At 37.8% G+C, this 18,904-nt stretch overlaps 1 protein-coding gene across 1 annotated transcript in view; it reads left to right on the forward strand.

Annotated features, from left to right (window-relative positions):
* kita (KIT proto-oncogene, receptor tyrosine kinase a) overlaps positions 1–18,111 on the forward strand; it is a 75,594-nt gene extending 57,483 nt beyond the window's left edge. Inside the window, exons 15-21 of the mRNA XM_028802231.2 lie at positions 3,457–3,569; positions 6,616–6,743; positions 6,972–7,094; positions 7,356–7,467; positions 7,639–7,738; positions 15,152–15,257; positions 15,971–18,111. Of these exons, the coding sequence (XP_028658064.1) occupies positions 3,457–3,569; positions 6,616–6,743; positions 6,972–7,094; positions 7,356–7,467; positions 7,639–7,738; positions 15,152–15,257; positions 15,971–16,135 (847 nt within the window). The 3' untranslated portion in view covers positions 16,136–18,111. The remainder of the gene's footprint in view (positions 1–3,456; positions 3,570–6,615; positions 6,744–6,971; positions 7,095–7,355; positions 7,468–7,638; positions 7,739–15,151; positions 15,258–15,970) is intronic.
* Positions 18,112–18,904: the final 793 nt, after the last annotated feature.

Consider the following 18,904-nt stretch of genomic DNA (forward strand, 5'->3'; position numbering starts at 1 on the left):
TTTCTCATGAAAGATCGGGAAACAAAACATTTTTATCACCATTTGTGTTTGACTGTTATGTTTATATATAGAACCTTGCAAAATATTCAGACCATTGACTATTTCCCAAAATTGAATGAATAGCCAATCCAGCATTGAAATTTTGTTCTCTGTCATAGTTTTATTTCAAAGCAGTGAAACTCAAAATTATTGAGAATCTGTGTGTTTCAACTAACCTGATCAACATGGTGCAAATCAGCTTGTAGGAATGTGCCAAAATTTGACTCAAACAGTGTGCAAAGCGGCATACAGTAGTTTTTGTTACTTCAATAGGTGGCTGAACAAAATATTAAAGTATGTAAGCTTGAATATATCCTTTTTTATTTGTATTTTTATTCATACATAAAACAGTGACACATTAAAGAAATTAGCTTTAGCAATAGGTGGCTGAACAAAATATTAAAGTATGTAAGCTTGAATATATCCTTTTTTATTTGTATTTTTATTCATACATAAAACAGTGACACATTAAAGAAATTAGCTTTAGTACGTTGAAATTAGAGGATTGGGCAAAGGACTGAACACTTTGCATATATACATTTTTTTTAAACACTGTGTTTGTCCCAGGTTACCAAAGTTGAGCAGCTACTTAGATGGCAAGGTAGTGTTTAACATTAATAATGAACAATAGTAACAATAATTCTTTACATTTATATAGCACTTTTCTCATGACTCAAAACCCTTTACATATTGAGTGGGGAGGCACTTCAACTGTCACTAATGTGTAACATCCACCTGGATGATACAACAACAGCCATTTTGCCCCAGTACACTTACCACACATTAGCAGTTAGTCAGTGAAAGGGTAGAGATAGTTAGCCAATTAAAGGCGGGGTCATTTGGGCCCAGAAAGACTAGGCCATGGTGGGCAGTTTAGCCAGGACATTGGGATTCGCCCTATTTTTTACGAAGGATACCTAGGGGTGTTTTATGAGCACAGAGAGGAAAGACCTCGATTTTACGTCTCATCCGAAAGACGGCACCATTTCTATAGCACAGTGTCCACAACACTGCATAGGGCATTGAGATTCACACTCGGACCACAAGTTAAGCTACCCTGCTGGCCTCGCCAACACCTCTTCGAACAGTCATCCAATCTTTTACTGGTTAGTCTCCCATTCAAGTACTGGCTGGGCCTGAATACACTTAGCTTCAGGTGGATTGCCTGTTCTGAAGTTCATGAGTCTAAACATGAGGTAGAAGCAGAAATCTACAGTATAATATAGTGAAAAACAAGCCATACAAATTCAGGAAAGATTTCATTACACATACACTCTCACACACACCATTTCTTCATATAGAAGTTTCTTTTACATGGCATTAAAGATGTGTAAGTACATATATTACATATAAGCCTTGATGTCTTTCTATCTGCAAGGCAGAGCTAAGAATGTCTGAGCTTCTAATCAAAATGACAAGAAAATAAGATTTAACATTCTACAGTATTTACATATTAGGGTTTAAATTAGAACTAGTGATGAGCAAACCCTGCTGAATTTGCTTTGCCTAGAGTTTGGAGAAATCGCAGAAATGTTCTGTAACTTTGCATTAAAGTCATTGTGGAAGGAGAAACTAAACTAGTTTTGAGTGGATTATGAAAGTGTGATGGTCTTTTAAGGGTCCCTGAGGGCTAGGAAAGTGACTGCCCCTGAAATGAAGGGATTGTGTTAAAAAGACGCCCTAGTTGCCTCACATTTTTATACAATCGTTTTGTTCACCCCAATGAATTAAAGCTGAAAGTCTGCACTTCAACTGCATCTGAGTTGTTTCATTTAAAATTCATTGTGGTAAAGTACAGAACCAAAATTAGAAAAAAGTTGTCTCTGTCCAAATATTTATGGACCTAACTGTATACTATTTTATCATGGAAAGATAGCCTCGGGTACTGTAGGTAAAGTTTTACATTGTTTCTAAACAGAATTAATATATAACTGATACCTAAAAAGATAACTGTCCTTTTTTTGCTTTTATTTTGGTTTCTGACTATACTGTTTATAAAAATAACCTTTTAATTTGTATGCAGTTCATTTTCATATCCTATCTTAGCACAGAGTGTGCATTTCTCAGAACAAAACATATTTCATACTTGTGAATAAAAGCATTTTAGTGTGCTATTTTTTGAATTTATCCAAGGCACAGTCTTAAGTCAAATAACAGAAAGATTGTTAACATACAACAACCATGTGCTTTATTGCTATTGACTACACTTCCCCTGGTTTTAAAATGAAATAAATGCTAACATATAATAATTAAAACATATAAGATAGCCTTTTACCCTCAACTAATGTTACATTGTTTTTGAAAATAACAATAGTGACAGATTACCATGTAACCCTATTTAAATACAGTAAGCTATCCCATGCTCTGTACTTTTTGTTAGAAATGCTTCAGAGTTAATATTTAAAGTATTCTACATGTTTAATAACTAAAGAAAGGAAAGTGGTTTTTTAGTGTCATTTACTTTTTCCAAGTATAGTTCCAATGGTTTTTACTCAAGCCATTCCAACTTCAAATTTAAAAAAGACAAATGAAGTAGATGAAAATAAGTGAATTGTTTGCAGTTCCTGAAGGAAATGAAAAAAGTCAGAGTAATAGTAGACAAACATCTGTCCATCTTCCTGCTCCTCTGTTAGAGAGGAAATGGTTTTGAAGGGTGCTTTTCAGCAAGCTGTAACAGTTTCCTTTGTATTTGTGGTGTAAAACAATTCAGTAAGTTAATGAACCAAAAGAATTCTTTATAGCATTTTTAATTACAGTATTTAGTAGATTCCTTGCATGTTTATGTTCCTTATTCTATAGATTTTCATCAGAGGTAATGGAAGTGTGCATCCTAATTATTGCTACAACAATGAACATTTGCCTGTTTTTTTAAATCTGTGCCATATTACAGTACTTGGCAGTAGAATTTAATGCATTGAGAATGTGCACGGTCACTGCTACTTATAATTTAGTGCTTTATATTATGTCTAGAAGTAAAAAATTCTGGTTGAGTGTTCAGATTAGTGTTTAATTTAAACTAATATACAAAAGAAATGTATGGGAAGCGATCATTACTTGTGTTACATGATTTGAAAAGAGCTGATCCAGACTGTCATTTGTAATTTTAAAGACCTTTTAATGAACCATGAGCCAATTTCTTGGGACATTTGTTTTGACTGATAGATACTGCTAGAATCAGTTTTTGGCTCTTAGGCTAAACAAGCTGAAAATATATAACTTTTTTGTCCTTGGATGTAAATATTTAGATCAGTCCATTGTCATGAATAACTTCTTTTGTTTATTATCAAAACTGTGTGTGATAAATCAATTGCAATAACTTTTATGTAACAGTATTTGAATGCTTCTGTGTTGTCTGTCATACTTTAAAAGTCTCTCCTTGTAGTCCATTAATCTGCTAATTATTTAATTTGTTTTAAGATCCACAAGCTACACTGATGATGCTAAAAATGGCTACATGACAATGAGACCGGGTGTTACAGTTACAACACCTCAGATTCCTGTCCTAGATAAGAGGCGGTCTATAAGAAAAGGTAAGAAGAGGAAGTTTTGATAAATTTAACAGTTTTATAAGAGATGTAGAGATAGCTTATATTCACAAGTAAACATACATATTTGCTCCTAATTCAGATAAACTTAACTAAATCAGTAGTATGTAAAAACAGGTTCTAAACACCTTACAAATTGAAACAGTAACATTAACATTTATTTATTCCATTATAGTGTTGCAAAGAGACAAAACGTGTTATGATAACTATAAAATTAAGGGAGGAACTAGCCCTGAATGGGACATAAGCTATTGTAGAGTACACTTACATATACACATCAATCACATCTATCCAATTTTGAGCTAACATGTACTGTACATTTCCAGGATATAGGAGGAGACTGGGTTGTTCAAATTATGCAACTCAGACCAGTCTTGAAATTGAACCCATATATCAGGAGTTGATAGGTAGCATGGCTATTTACATGGGGTTTCAGATTTCCCCAATAAAATTCAAAAAGCCAACATGCATAAGGAAAAACTCTGGAGTTGCCTGCTATTATCACTTTATCATGTGAAAGGAATTGTCTTTGTTTATACTACTGACTGGACAATACCCAAAAAAGTCTGAAAAGAAAGAACACGGAGACTCCTTACATACAATGCTTGTACAGTGGAACATCAGTTCACGAACGTCTCTGAACACGTACAAATCGGGTTACGACCAAAAAGTTCGCCAAACTTTTGCATCTGTTCACGACCACACACTCGGTACACAAACAAGTCAGTATCCCTTCCGGTTCGTACACGCAGATGATTTCCGCACGTGTTCAATCTCTCCCTGTGCATTCGCTGTGAACTCTTTGTGCTCTATTTTGTTTCCCTTCCGGTTTGTACGCGCCGGTGAATTATGCATGTGCTCAGTCTCTCCCTGTACAGTAAGTACATTGTTGTCGGTCAGACGTGCATCGCGCAGAGGGACTTTACCTCAAAACTGTAATTTCCTCTCCACCCAGTTCCTCTTCACTTCCTTCATGCCAGAACTCGACTCATGCAAGGTTAGTTTTTGGATAAATTAAGGATTTTTCAAATGTTCATTTTTTTTCCCTGTGCTTAAAACGCATTAAAAAAAGTGTTTACAGCAATCGGTTCTTAAGGCTATTAGCGTGAACTCCTGCAATGTTACTTTCTTGGTTGTTTATGGCTGATTTTTAAATAAAGTTCGGATTTGTTCAAATGTACCTTTTTTTCCCCCTGTGCTTAAAACTCATTAAAAAAAGTGTTTATAGCGATCGGTTCTTAAGGCTATAGCGCAAACTCTTGCAGTGTTAGTTTTCTCTGTTGTTCAAGGTTTTCTCAGTGTTATACAATGTTTTTACATTTAGTTTACTATTATGATGAGCATTCTATGGTATAATTAACTGTATTTGTGCTTAAAAGTCTTTAAAAAATATATTTATATACAGTTCGTACGGTCTGGAATGGATTAATTATATTTACGTATGGTCGTGACCCGAGGTTCCACTGTACTTTAAAAAAATCTCCTGCAATTGAATCAAAATCACGGCACCCACACAACAATGTCACATATGTGTAACATGCAAGAAAGTTTAACACAGTTGCTAATTCAGTATGAAGCTATCTGGCTTTTACATCTTTTTTTGAAAATTCAGGAGGATACTTTGAAGATATTTTTTATTCTACCAAAGCTGACTTTTCAAAAAAATATTTTAAAAGCACATTTTGCTTAGATTGTATATGAAAGACTTTTTAGATATTTCCTTTGATCAATTTACAAAATCCACAATTTCAATACAGACATAACCAATAAATAACTTAAATTATTTGCTTAATAACTGTTAAATCATTGGGTTTTTTTTTGGATATTTAATATTTTTCAGGGTCCTCTTCTGTTTATGCTATATTTTATCTATTGTACCTCATACGGCTTTTTTGCATTACAGTGCAATATCATAAGAGGTTTAAAATCAGAATACACAGGTATTCCACAGAAATATTCCTTCAGGTTAGATGAATAGCTGGTAGAATTCTTCTTTTTTCTTCTCATCTGCTCGCTGCTCGCTACCCTGTCTGGCAAAGAGATGAACCTCTAACCAGGTCTGTGGAATTCTTAAGAGAAAATAAATCATTTTGATCACAGCAAGTAGCCAGTTTAAGAAGAAGTTTTGCCACTTTTTAAAGGTTTTTATACATTAATCTGAAACATTCATTACTTGAAATGTCTTTCTCAACTCATTTCATTTTTCTGAGTTTCAAACAGCTTCTGTTTTGTGTGAGGGTGAAAGTTACAATTGTCTGTTAGTGGAGCTATATTAGCTGACCCACTAAGGATGTCTGATGTGCTTACTTAGTTATTCCAAATGAATCTGAATAATGATGGCCTTTTTGCAATTAAAGAAGCAAGTCAAATGTAATCCAATACAATACTAACCTTTATTTTGCTTTTTGAAAGTTTTTTTTTTTCACTGAACTTCTCTTGCATCTTAAAATGAATACCATCAACATAAGCTCAACCACATTGTTATTGCTCTGTGTTTGAAAGATGTGTTAAGTATTCAGCATTACATTTAGTTAATGTTTAGATTTAATATTCAAAACATGATGATTGCAGGGCGGCACTGGGGCGCAGTGAGTAGCGCTGATGCCTCGTAGTTGGGGGACCTGGGTTCGCTTCCCGGGTCCTCCCTGTGTGGAGTTTGCATGTTCTCCCCGTGTCTGCGTGGGTTTCCTCCGGGTGCTCCGGTTTTCTCCCACAGTCCAAAGACATGCAGGTTAGGTGGATTGGCGATTGTAAATTGGCCCTAGTGTGTGCTTGGTGTGTGTTTGTGTGTGTCCTGCGGTGGGTTGGCACCCTGCCCGGGATTGGTTCCTGCCTTGTGCCCTGTGTTGGCTGGGATTGACTCCAGCAGACCCCCGTGACCCTGTGTTTGGATTCAGTGGGTTGGAAAATGGATGGATGGATGATGATTGCTTCCACTGAGTTTTTATAGCAGGAATACATAAGACAGACAGTGAAGAAAGTGTAATTTTAACGGTTTTGCTGTTCTTATATTTTTGTGTGTGCTGCTTAGGATCCTGCAGTGATAATGACATTCTGAATGAAATACTGCAAGAAGATACAATGGCTTTGGACACTGAAGATCTTTTAAGTTTTTCCTATCAAGTTGCAAAAGGAATGAGTTTTCTTGCTTCCAAAAATGTAAGTTTTGCTGATACAGTATTGTTACCTTCCTTTAAACTTTAATTGCATGCACTGCAAATTTAATCTGTTACTGGGCCTGTTAACTTTTAATGTTAATTCCTTCATTAAAATACAGTTAATCATACAGTTTAATTCAAAACCTAGCATTCTGTTGTCATGTCATTTTTACTTACTGGTTATGTGTCTAGCTAGCTAACTATCCAAATAATATTTGTGCTTATGTAGTGTATCCACAGGGATCTTGCAGCTAGAAACATCCTTCTTACAGAGGGAAGAGTGGCCAAAATTTGTGATTTTGGTTTGGCTCGGGACATTAAAAATGACTCCAACTACGTAGTTAAAGGAAATGTAAGTGTCTCCTTAAAATATGTAAAATATAACTCTTTAATTGTACATACTGTCTTGCCAGTTTAATTTTAATTTGTTTTATTACACATTTGGATAGTCTTCATTATATTTTGAAGAACAAATATTAGTGTGACATGGTAATATTAACACTTGTTTTTACATGAATGATAATGTCTCTTGCTAACTGATTTGGTACAATTAAAATATTATTTTCCTTTTAGAGGCTTTCATTTGCTTATTTCCTATTTTTGGTGATTCTAGGCACGTCTACCTGTAAAGTGGATGGCACCAGAGAGTATTTTTGATTGTGTGTACACATTTGAAAGTGACGTTTGGTCTTATGGTATATTACTCTGGGAAATATTCTCTTTAGGTACGTACTTGGATTTTTTTTTTCAGATATGTTATAAAGAAGCATTAACTTTTTTGTTGTATTGCTTTAATTTACCCAAAGTCTTTGTTGGGTTAGAGTATGTTATTTTATACTATATTATGTTTTGTTATATATTAATTTAATAAAGTGGCATTTGTTTAATGAGAACAGGAAGCAGCCCTTACCCAGGAATGCCAGTAGATTCAAAGTTCTACAAAATGATCAAGGAAGGCTATAGGATGGTTGGCCCTGAATTTGCCCCAGCTGAAATGTAAGTTAAATAAAACATTTTTTGCACGAGTTTGAGATGTAGAAATCATAAACTAATCAATATGAATATTTTATCTTGCTATGTTTAGATTAATTATTTTAAGCCTGTAGTTTTAGTCATGTATATGCACTTTTAAGTTTGCAGTTAACTAGTGTGCCATGCGAAACAATACTTCTATGATTATTAATAATGTAATTTTTTCAGTCTTCCTGTTTATTTAACAAAAAATTGAATAACATTTTGTAAATTGGTTTTGCTATTATTTAGATTATTACTAACTATAACTTTAGATTTAACTCACAACCTTGGATCTCAGTAAAGAGTTACAGCTGTCCCATAACTAGCTTGCACACCAGATGTTTTAAGTTACACAAACGAGATTGCAAGGAGAGAACCACACACCCATGTTTACAGTAATAAAAGCACTTCATCCAGACCAGCCTTACTATTTACAAAACTTCAGTGATTAATCACTAGTACAGTGCTTGAGCTACAGCTGACATGCAGACACCTTTGTAAATTCATGGCCCACGCCTGCTACCAATTTTTAGATATCATTTTGAACATGTAGTTGCCTAAAACATTATGCATACAAGAAAACAGAGGGCCATCTGTTTTATACAGTATACTATATCTTAACAGTTTGGCAAAGAGTACAAGGCAATCAGCTCATGACAGGAATTAAGAGGTTATGCACATAGTTAAAAATAAAACTATATTTTTTTAGTTAAACATTGTCTACTTATTAACCTGTTTGCCTGACTAGACATGTTTCAAGTATGCTTTAAATATGAAAAAAAAAAAAACAATTAGAAGCACACATTCTTAAGGGAAATTTAGTCTTCTTTCCTTTTTTAGTAAAAAATATTAGGGGGGAGTTATACTGTTGTTTTGAAATACGACATGATATACTGACTTGATAAGCGTTTCAGAAATTTGTCAGGAATTTTTAAAAGTTTTATTTGATGCTGTGAATCAAACAAAGAAGTTGTCACACTTCAAGTAGACTTTTACATGCATCAATTTATCTTGAACTTTAAAAAAAATACATTTTCAAACTACATAATGGGGAGGAAAAGTTAGAATAGAATACCACAGAATAACCCTAATACATTATATGTTTCAAGTTTTATTCTTTTACATCATTACCAGTATGCAATATAAAGGAGAATGCAATGGTGATTTGTTCTTAACTCAAAAAACAAAAATGAGAAAATTTCCATAATACTAGCTTCTTAATGTTGCTGTTTTGTTTCTGTATGTTGAAATTGTTGTCAAGGAACTTCTTATTGGCATACTTGTAGTCAGTGTGTTGTGAGATAAGAATAGCAAGATATTGCTAAGAGTGGGGCATCCTTAGAATGATACAAGGATAGTGGAGGTTTTTCAGGAGACTCTGAGGGAAAAGAGAACCACTCAGACAGCAGGAAAGATCCAGTGTGGGAACATTGTTAACATTATTATAGGACACTAGAGAGCAGGAAAACAGAGACCAAGTAATATCCCATAGGTGGAAAAATGTAATATTCCTCTATGACACTAGAATTAGGAAACTATCAATGGATGCCTGATATTATAAGGTTGAACAAAAAACCAGTGGAGGTAGACTCCTATGAAGTGTGCAAATTAAAAGAGTGCTATTGTTATGTATGGTAAAACACTTTGTTATAGGTAGCACAGTTACTCAAGGACTATAATTGCTGCCTCAGGTTGAAATTATTCCACTCTGTAGCACCTGCATGTTTTCTCTAGGAAAGATTTATTCACATATTCCAAATATATACCGGTAGATTTATATATATATATATATATCTTGTAATAAAGAACACAAACAATCATAAAGGTGTGGGTTTTTTTCCCAAAGTTACAACAGACAAAGATGGTAGTGACAGGCGGACAATTTATGGGGTGGGACCGGGAGCAGGCAGAAGGAATGCTGGGAAGGAACCATGGTGGTTGATGGGAGTAATGACACCATCAGAAGGGGACCAGAGGGAAGGAAGGGACCCGGAAGTGGCTGGGTTTTGTTAGCGAGTCCGGGTGAATTCACGGCGGTGGTGATTCGTTCTTTCTGCGGAAATAAAGAAAGAGAGGTTAGTACCCTGTCGTTGTCCCCTGGTACGATATGCTGCGGTGCTCGTTGGGTCTTTAAGCGGCTCCCTATGCGCTCGTACGTGACATGACCCCCCCCCATCAGGTCAGGTGGCCCGAACCGAGAGGTCATGAACCCAGGAGAGAGCATCAGCGTTAGCCTGTAGGTTACCACGGCCATAAGTGACGGTGAACTTATACGGCTGCAGGTCTAAAAACCACCTGGTGACTCGAGGGTTTGACTCCTTGTGAACAGCCATCCACTGGAGGTCTGTCTGATCTGTCTCCAGGGTGAACCCAACAAGTAATACCGCAGGTGAGTTAAGTTGATGGCCAAGGCTTCCCCTGCACTTCCGCTGCATACCTTGTCTCCCGGTCCAACAGTTTCCGGCTCAGGTAAATCACGGGGTGTTCGACACCATCGATGCTTTGGCTCAGCACAGCGCCTAGACCTGTGTCCGAAGCATCAGTCTGGATAAGAAAAGGAAGAGAGAAGTCAGTAGTTCTCAAAACGGGTGCCGTTGTGAGGACCATCTTTAAGTCACTGAATGCCCATTCTGTCAAGTCATCCCATACCACATGAAAAGGGGCCCTTTTCTTTGTTAGATTTGTCAAGGGTGCGGCTCTCTTGGAAAACTGAGGTACAAACCAGCGATAGTAACTCGCTAATCCTAAGAAAGCTTGCGCCTGTCTCTTTGTTATCGGACGGGGCCATTCAAGGATGTCTTTGATTTTTGAACATAGTGGTTTCACCAATCCTCCCCACCCCCCACCAGGTAGCCTAAATATCTGGCCTCGTTCAATCCAAAAAAATATTTCCGGGGATTGATACGGAGCCCCGCTTTCGCTAGCGTTAGGAGGACGGCGTAAACCTGCAACACATGCTCCTCCCAGGTGCCGGAACAAATGACTACATCATCAAGGTAGGCGGCACAGTAGGACTAGTGGGGCTTTAGCACTCTGTCTACCAGACACTGAAAGGTCGCTGGCGCACCATGCAGTCCAAATGGGAGAACCTTGTAACCCAGTGTCCGCTAGGGGTGCTGAATGCTGTCTTTTCTGTTGCGGATGCCATTAAGAGAATTTGCCAGTATCCCTTAGTCATATCAAGAGTAGTCAAATAATGTACCGTCCCCAGTCGCTCAAGGAGTTTGTCCACGCGGGACATTGGGTAGGCATAGAATTTGGAGACTTGATTGAGACGCCGAAAGTCATTACAAAATCTCTAAGAGCCGTCTGGCTTAGAAATGAGGACCATGGGCTGTGACTCTCTTCAATAATGTCCATGTCCATCATCCGTTGAACTTCCAGCTCCACATCTTTTTGCATCCGGGAGGCGATAGGGTCATTCTCTGACTACCATCCCAGGGTCCGTCACGATGTCATGTTCAATCAGTGAGGTGCGGCCTGGTGCCTCACTGACCACTTTCAGGATAGACAGGATCGCACTTTCCAGCTCCTGTCGCTGGTGGGGAGTCAGATTGTGTTCGAGGTTAAGGTCTGATTTTTTCGAGAAAAGAGAGAGGGTTGGGCTGGTGAGAGGGTGGTCTTCCCTATCCCTCCACGGTTTCAGCAAGTTAACATGATATACCCTCTTGCTCAGTCAACGATTCGGTTGTTTCACCAAATAGTCGATGAGCCCCTTTCTCTCTTTAACCTTGTATGGGCCCTGCCAATGGGCCAGTAATTTTGAATGGGAAGTGGGCACGAGTACCATCACACGGTCCCCCGGCTGGAATTCGCTGGGAGGTGTTTCCATTATAATTCCGCACCTGCGCTGCTTGTGCTTCTTTAGGAGGGGTTGCATTTTAGCCAATCTATCGCGTAATTGTGCAATATATTCCAAAATGTTGGTGGAGGGAAGAGCCTCCCCTTCCCAACCCTGTTTTAGGATGTCCAAAATACCATGGGGTTGACGTTCGTATAAAAGTTCAAAAGGGGAGAAGCCCATGGAGGCTTGTGGCACCTTCCGATAAGCAAAAAGCACTAGGGGTAAAAGTTGGTTCCAGTTCCAACCATTTGTGTTGACTACCTTGCGGAGCATCTGTTTAAGGGTTTGGCTGAACCTTTCCACCAACCCATCCATCTGAGGATGATAAACAGACGTTTTAAGATGCTTAATATGGAGTAACTTGGCAACCTCCCTGAATGTATCCAAAGTAAAGGGTGTACCTTGGTCCGTAAGGACTTCTTTAGGTATACCCACTCGGGGGAAAAAATCCCTACTAATTCCCGTGCAATATTTCTTGTATTAGCGGAGTGTAGGGGAACCACCTCTGGGTACTGAGTCGTGTAATCGGCCATAACTAATATATATATATATGGCCACGCGTCGAAGGTTCTAGGGGGCCTACAAGCTCAACACTGATCCTCTCAAAGGGGACATCAATGAGCGGAATTGGAACTAGAGGAGCATGGTCCCTCCTGGGAATCTGACGTAGCTGACACTCTGGGCAGGATTGACAGAAATGTCGGACCTCCTCATTGATTCTGGGCCAATAGAAATGGAGTTTTACTCTCTCTAGGGTTTTTTCGGCCCTGGGATGGGCGCCTAGAAGGTGGGCGTGAGCCAGTTCGCAGACCTCCCGCCAGTAGGTCCATGGAACTAACAGCAACTTCCGTACCTCACCTTCGTGTTCCGCTGCTCGACACAACGGATCGTTTTCTAAAACAAAGTAGGGTCCCAGTGGCAGGGAATTTTCTGGTGAAGTGCCGTCAACGGAAATTCTGGCATTCCTGGCAAACTTCAGGGAATCATCGTTCCACTGTTCTCATTTAAAAGAAGCCAGCTTAGGCCTAAACTGGTAATCTATGCCGGCAAGCAGATCTTGTGGAAGCACCAGGTTAGCGGCCCTCCGACCCGGATCCTCACCCGTTTGTACTTCCGGGTCAAGGTCCGTCGCCGGAGAGTCTTCCCCTTGGTTGTCCACGTCATCACTAGTCGCCGAAGAGCACAGCGTAGGAGCAGCTGGGATGGTGCCTTGTTCATCCATAGCTAGGTTTAGGAGTTGTTCCTGAGCTACCGCGTTTACTTTCCGCCCAGTCTTGTCCTAATATAACCGGAAAGGGGGGCTCGGGCAATACAGCGATGAGCAGTTGTTTCGGATTACCCAGGTTATAAAACACTTCGCAGACTTATACGATCTGGTCTCCCCATGTACACAGGTCACGCTTGTTTGTTGAGCTACCCACTGTCGCGGTAGAACATGTGAGCAACAATGGTAATGTTACTACAAATAACGACACATTCACCAACACCACTCCCATATTTGGAACAGCCAGGGGACTCGACAGAGCACAGTACCTCCATCCTTTGGCCCAGGTGCAGTCCATTGGTTCAATATTTAACGGGCAGGTGGTGAGGATATATATGCTCTACCTCGCCGCACTTGAAACAGCGCAGCTTTTCCGGTTTAACCGGAGCCTCCACAGCGCAACAGGTGGGCTCAGGGGTAGCGACACATCCCCGCAAGCAGACTTCTAGGACCCCATGACTCCTTTCACCGCCAGTTGGCACTCCAGAACCACCAGAAGGCCATTCATATCCTTGTAAGGATGTCTACGGACCTGCTGGGTGAGGTATTCCGGCATAGTGTTTACGAACCCCTCACAGGCCACCTGCTCCACCACCTGGCGTGCCTGGTTGATATCAGGCCTTAGCCAGCGCCCCAGCTTGCCCCAGAATTCGAATGCCTGGCCCCTGGCTGGGCGATCGGGGTCAAATTTCCAGTGCCGCCATTCCTTCGCCTGCTGGCCCGAAGTTACGCCGTAGCGGTTGAGAATCTCAGCCCTCGGGAGATTGTAATTAGCGGCTTCCTCCTTCGAGGAAGTCATGATAGGCCCACTGCGCGACACCCTTCAAGTACGGCACCAGTATGGACGCCCATTCCGCCCATGGCCACTGATTTTGAGAGGCAGTCCTCTCAAAAATCATTAATCTAAATATCACTGATTCATGCAGTTTGCTTTTGTCCTGATGAGTTCAAACCCTCTATGGATATTGTGGTCATAAGATATATTATTCAATACACTTGAACATTTATTTGAAAGTTTGTACATTTCTACGCTAAAGAAAGCAACTGGTCAAGTACAACTTTCCTGTTTTTTCACAAATGTGCCCAAATATTTCTTCCATTCATTTGAGCATCTAAAATTATTTGGGTATACAGCATGGGACAAATTTGCTCCTTAAAATACAAGAACAGGGAAAAAAAAAAACAAAAGTAAACATAGAATTATCAGTGATTAACTGTGAATGACTATTGTACTGAAACTCGCTTTTTTTAATGCTTTCCACTTAACCTGCCTTCACATGCTGAATGTGAAACACCCTGTAAACACTGTTATTGTACGACTATCCATCCATCCATTTTCCAACTACCTACTGCAAAACTTTCTGCATACATGAAATATAACACCGCCAACAACATAACTGCCCATATCTATTAAAAGGGTCAGTTTACCTACTGTTAAATTAAGGAAGTTATCAGTTAATGTTTACCACCCAATGTTTCTCAAAAGATCAAAAAAAATGAAAGTTACTTGATGTAAGAGCCAAGATTTGAAGGCTGGATGGTTTAATACCTCCCACTCAAAGTATTACACTAATTCAGAAGTAGTAGTTTACAATTTATGCTCTGACATTATTAACAAGTTGACTCCTTTGTGGAGAGGCCCAGGTAATTTCTGACAAATAGCCTGCCATATGCAGTCCAAGGTGTAACCAGCACACCTCTAGAGTTGACGATATTTTGGGACATTCATCTTCAGAGTTACATACACAACGGTAGATGTTTAATCAAATCCTCTGATGACCTCAAATATAACTTTATAACCTTCAGAGAAGGCTCATGGATGAAATGTTTAATATAAGCAGACCAGTCACCTTACTTTTGTAAATTGTCTCATATGTGTAAAATGATGATTTTGGGTCCTCTAGTCAACTCTGGCTTAAATATTAATATATTTTGCCTATTTTAGCCTTGGGTTAGAACTGTAATGAGTCTATAATCACAGATGTTTTTTCTCCTTGTATATTGCAAAAGATGTCATTTGAAAATTTTAAACAAAAGGACTTTGAATGTAAAAGAAATGTGCAGTACCTATTGGCCCTGTTCCTAGGCTAGGCCTGCTGTGTTCAGAATATTTTTATCTGGTTGGGTTGATAAATTTAAATTAACTTGGAACAAGTGATCAGGATATGAGAGCTAGGGTATAGGATCTGCTGTACTACCTTGAAAAATAACAAGTCAACTTGTTTACAAGTTATAAAATATTGTTTCTGATTTTAAAATGCACTTTTGATTCATTTTATCATTCCAGGTATGATATCATGAAAGCATGTTGGGATGCTGATCCACTGGCAAGACCGTCTTTTGGGCAGATTGTTGATATGATTGAACGACAACTCTCAGACACCACCAAACATGTAAGTGTGCAGGATGGCTGTTTGGTTCAAAAAGAACTTGCATTTGAAATTTACCTTGAAATCTATCTAATTTTAAAATACCATCTGACTCCCACTAAAAACTACAAATTAAATACAATTGTAGACTAGAATCTACTAGAACTATTGTAGTAAAGTAGAAATTGTGTTTAATGTTTTAAATATTACTGGCTTCTAATATCTTTAGTTATTACCTTCCCCTTGCTATATCTTTGGGCGTTGCAGTGGGTAGCGCTGATGCCTCACAGTTAGGAGACCTGGGTTCGCTTCCTGGTTCCTCCGTGCGTGGAGTTTGCATGTTCTTCCCGTGTCTGCGTGGGTTTCCTCCGGGTACTCCAGTTTCCTCCCACAGTCCAAATTGTCCCTTTTGTGTGCTTGGTGTGTGTGTGTGCGCGCCCTGTGGTGGGCTGGCGCCCTGCCCGGGGTTTGTTTCCTCCTTTGCGCCCTGTGTTGGCTGGGATTGGCTCCAGCAGACCCCCGTGACTCTGTAGTTAGGACATAGCAGGTTTAATAATGGATGGATGCTATATGTTTATTTTTTTTTACTTTTTGCCGCTGTGAATTTTTAAATGTCTTAAGCGATTAAATTATAGTTTTTTAAATAATGATCTTTTATTCTTTTCTAAATAGACATTTTGTCATGCAGCTTATATACAAATGTTTTATATACTCTATATTTTTATTCTTGCTTATAGATCTATTTGAATTTTTCAACCAAATTTTCAAACAGAGAAGACCTGCCTTTCCATTCTAAGCGACTGAATTCTGTGGTTAGTAACACAGCATCTACTCAGCCTCTTCTTGTCGCAGATGATATTTTTATAGAGGACGAACACAGAAACAAGAGCTTAAACGTGTGACTTTTCTTTATATGTCCTCGGAGTGCAACTGCTTTTGAAGGGTGATTAGAAGAAGATTTGGTGGGATTACAGTGTTTAACAAATATGCTGTTGATGCTGTCAAACTTAATAAATCTTCACAGCATATTATAACAATTGTTATGAATAACTGTTCCATCAATGGAATAGTTCTAGTCACTGTGATTTGTGTAGTGGGAGGTAAAGGTCATTTTCATGAAGAAGTTGGTTTTTAAAAATCAGCATGTGAAGAATAAAAAATATTGCATCAAAGAAAGCTATATAGATATAAGAATAGTGAAAAACTAGAGTTTTTGTGTAGTATTATTTTTATTTTAGCACTGCTTTATTCTTTGTGCTGAATATAGGAATTAATGAGGCAGGTAGTTTTTCATTTTTTCTAGCTGCATTTATAGGTTTTTGTTCAGTTGACAGACATTAGGAAGTCATGATTTGGTTTGTTCATTTCAACATTTTGAGGATGTTTTATATTTACAGGTTCAAATGTGCCAGGTGTTTATCAAGTCTTACAGTTGTTTTGGCTTTTCAGTACATACAAGAGTTTTTAGCTCAGTTATTTTTGTCAGAGTTAACAGTTTGGGGTGCATAGGTTGAGGTCCTTGTACTTCTCTATGTCTTGTTTACCACATCAGAAAGTGTGCTGCTTGTTTACCCCCTTCTTATTTATTGGACTTGCTGTCATGTTCTTGTTTTGCATAGCATTCCAACTTTGGCTTAAGTGGAGCCATTTGCATAGAAGCCTGACTTCCTGAAAAAAGCTTTATCATGTTAATCACTCTTAAGGACATTTAGGCTACTGAAGGAAGAAAGTAAATTCCCCATCTACTTGAGCTTTCAGTCTATGAGGCAGAATCAAACTTGTCAAGAGGGCATGATTTTAGGATGCATATTTATCATTTGAGCTTTTTGCACTTATCAAAGGTATTATATATGTGTGTGATACATATACTGTACATATAAATACATGAGAGAAAATCCAGTATTTTTATATATTGTGTGGATGTGTATTTAAAAGTATTTGGTCATACACAACAAAACCATTTTGGCTGTTTTGTTTCGAGTTCTCTGGATTTGCAGTAGCTAAGGAAAGAGAGAGAGAGATCCTATTTAACCGCTATAAAAGCGTCACTGGGGCATACCATAAGCACTGATAACACCGTATTAAACTCATTACAGCAGCATTTTGTGAATGACTAAACATATTTGTCAAAATAAAGTAGACAGCTGTTTTAAATCATTCCAAATTATGATTGGCACCTTGCACCCAGTATGCCTCAGATCTTGTAACTTTATAAACTGCCATTATATTAATGGTTGCAGTTACTGGTGCTTGAAATGTTTTTGGCCCACTGAAACATGTCTCATTGATGTAATTTGCACATGTATATTGTTGTAAATCCTTTTTGTGATGGCGGTTTGAAGTTTCTATACACTGATTAATCAAATCAGTGCAAATCATTAGAGGTCTGTTTTTCCGTTTATCTTTAGGGCATTGCTTCAGCTCTTTTCTTAATGTTTAGCTTTACATTTCAACTGTCTAACTTAACAAGATAGAATTAATTGCTTTTGTTTAATTCACTAATAATCAGTTTTTCTCTGAAGCTAATTTAAATGAATAAGTGATCTCACTATCTCAATATCACAGACAGATAAGTTACCATCCTCTTAGGGAATATTGCAAATGTGATACCGTGCAGTATGTTTCATTGGTAATTGTAGATAATTGTGTGGTTGTTTTATTTTAACACTGCTCAGATCTTGAAACTATGTATAATTATCTTACTATAGACTGTTAATATTCAGATTTTCAAATCATAAACATCAACCTCTACAGTGTGAAATCAGCAAAACTAGTGTTTATGGGTTAAAACCACAGCCATATAGACACTGCTATGTTAGTTTAAATCTTGTACAGTGAGTTTGACACTGGCAGTTTTTTCCTGTAGATTCTGTAATATCTACCATAGACAAAGATGTTAACCTGCATAACCTTAGCTGAATTAGGTATCTTTTTTGTTATTGGACTTATATCAACATAAAGCAAGCCTTGTTAAAGTGCAGAAGTACATTATGCTCAGATTTTTGTTCTTTAAATTCTGAGCGACCATACTAAGAAAGATGTCTTTGTGCTGAAGTGTATACAAACAAAAAGTACCATTGAATGTTTTTGGTCTGTAAAGTCCATAAAGTGTTACTGTAAGGTGAAGGTATAGCTGCCATGTAAATAATCGTCAGTACATAAGTAAACCTTTAGAGTGTACATTAAAAGGTCCATTTACCAAAATCTTTCAAGGATGGTTTTATGATCCCATTTTACCAATATTACAAAGGATTTATTTCTTTTACATGGGTCAAAAATTACCAATGTTTTCTATAACTGGACTTTCAAGCCCTTTTATACTATTTTCTTCAGTATTTTTTTTTGTTGTATATAGAAGTAAGTTGTATAAAGTAAAAGCTTTTTACTAAGATGTATATATTCTCAAAGTCTGTAGACATTCTGAATTCTATGTATATTTTGGGTTTTATGTTAATTTTCTTATTTTGTTGTATATTGGATTGATGTTACATTTTTTATAATTTTAAAGAATGTTCTGTCCATTTATTCATTTCGTTGTTTAAATAAAAAGTATTTATTTCTGCAATTTATGAACGTATGATTATAGAAGTATAGCCTGCTTTAAAGATGTATTTAATTTTAAGGATACTTTTCTTTTCTAATGTTCCTGTTATGTTGAATTTCCATTTGAA

This window comes from Erpetoichthys calabaricus, chromosome 5, assembly GCF_900747795.2.
Source record: "Erpetoichthys calabaricus chromosome 5, fErpCal1.3, whole genome shotgun sequence".
NCBI classification, from domain to species: domain Eukaryota; kingdom Metazoa; phylum Chordata; class Cladistia; order Polypteriformes; family Polypteridae; genus Erpetoichthys; species Erpetoichthys calabaricus.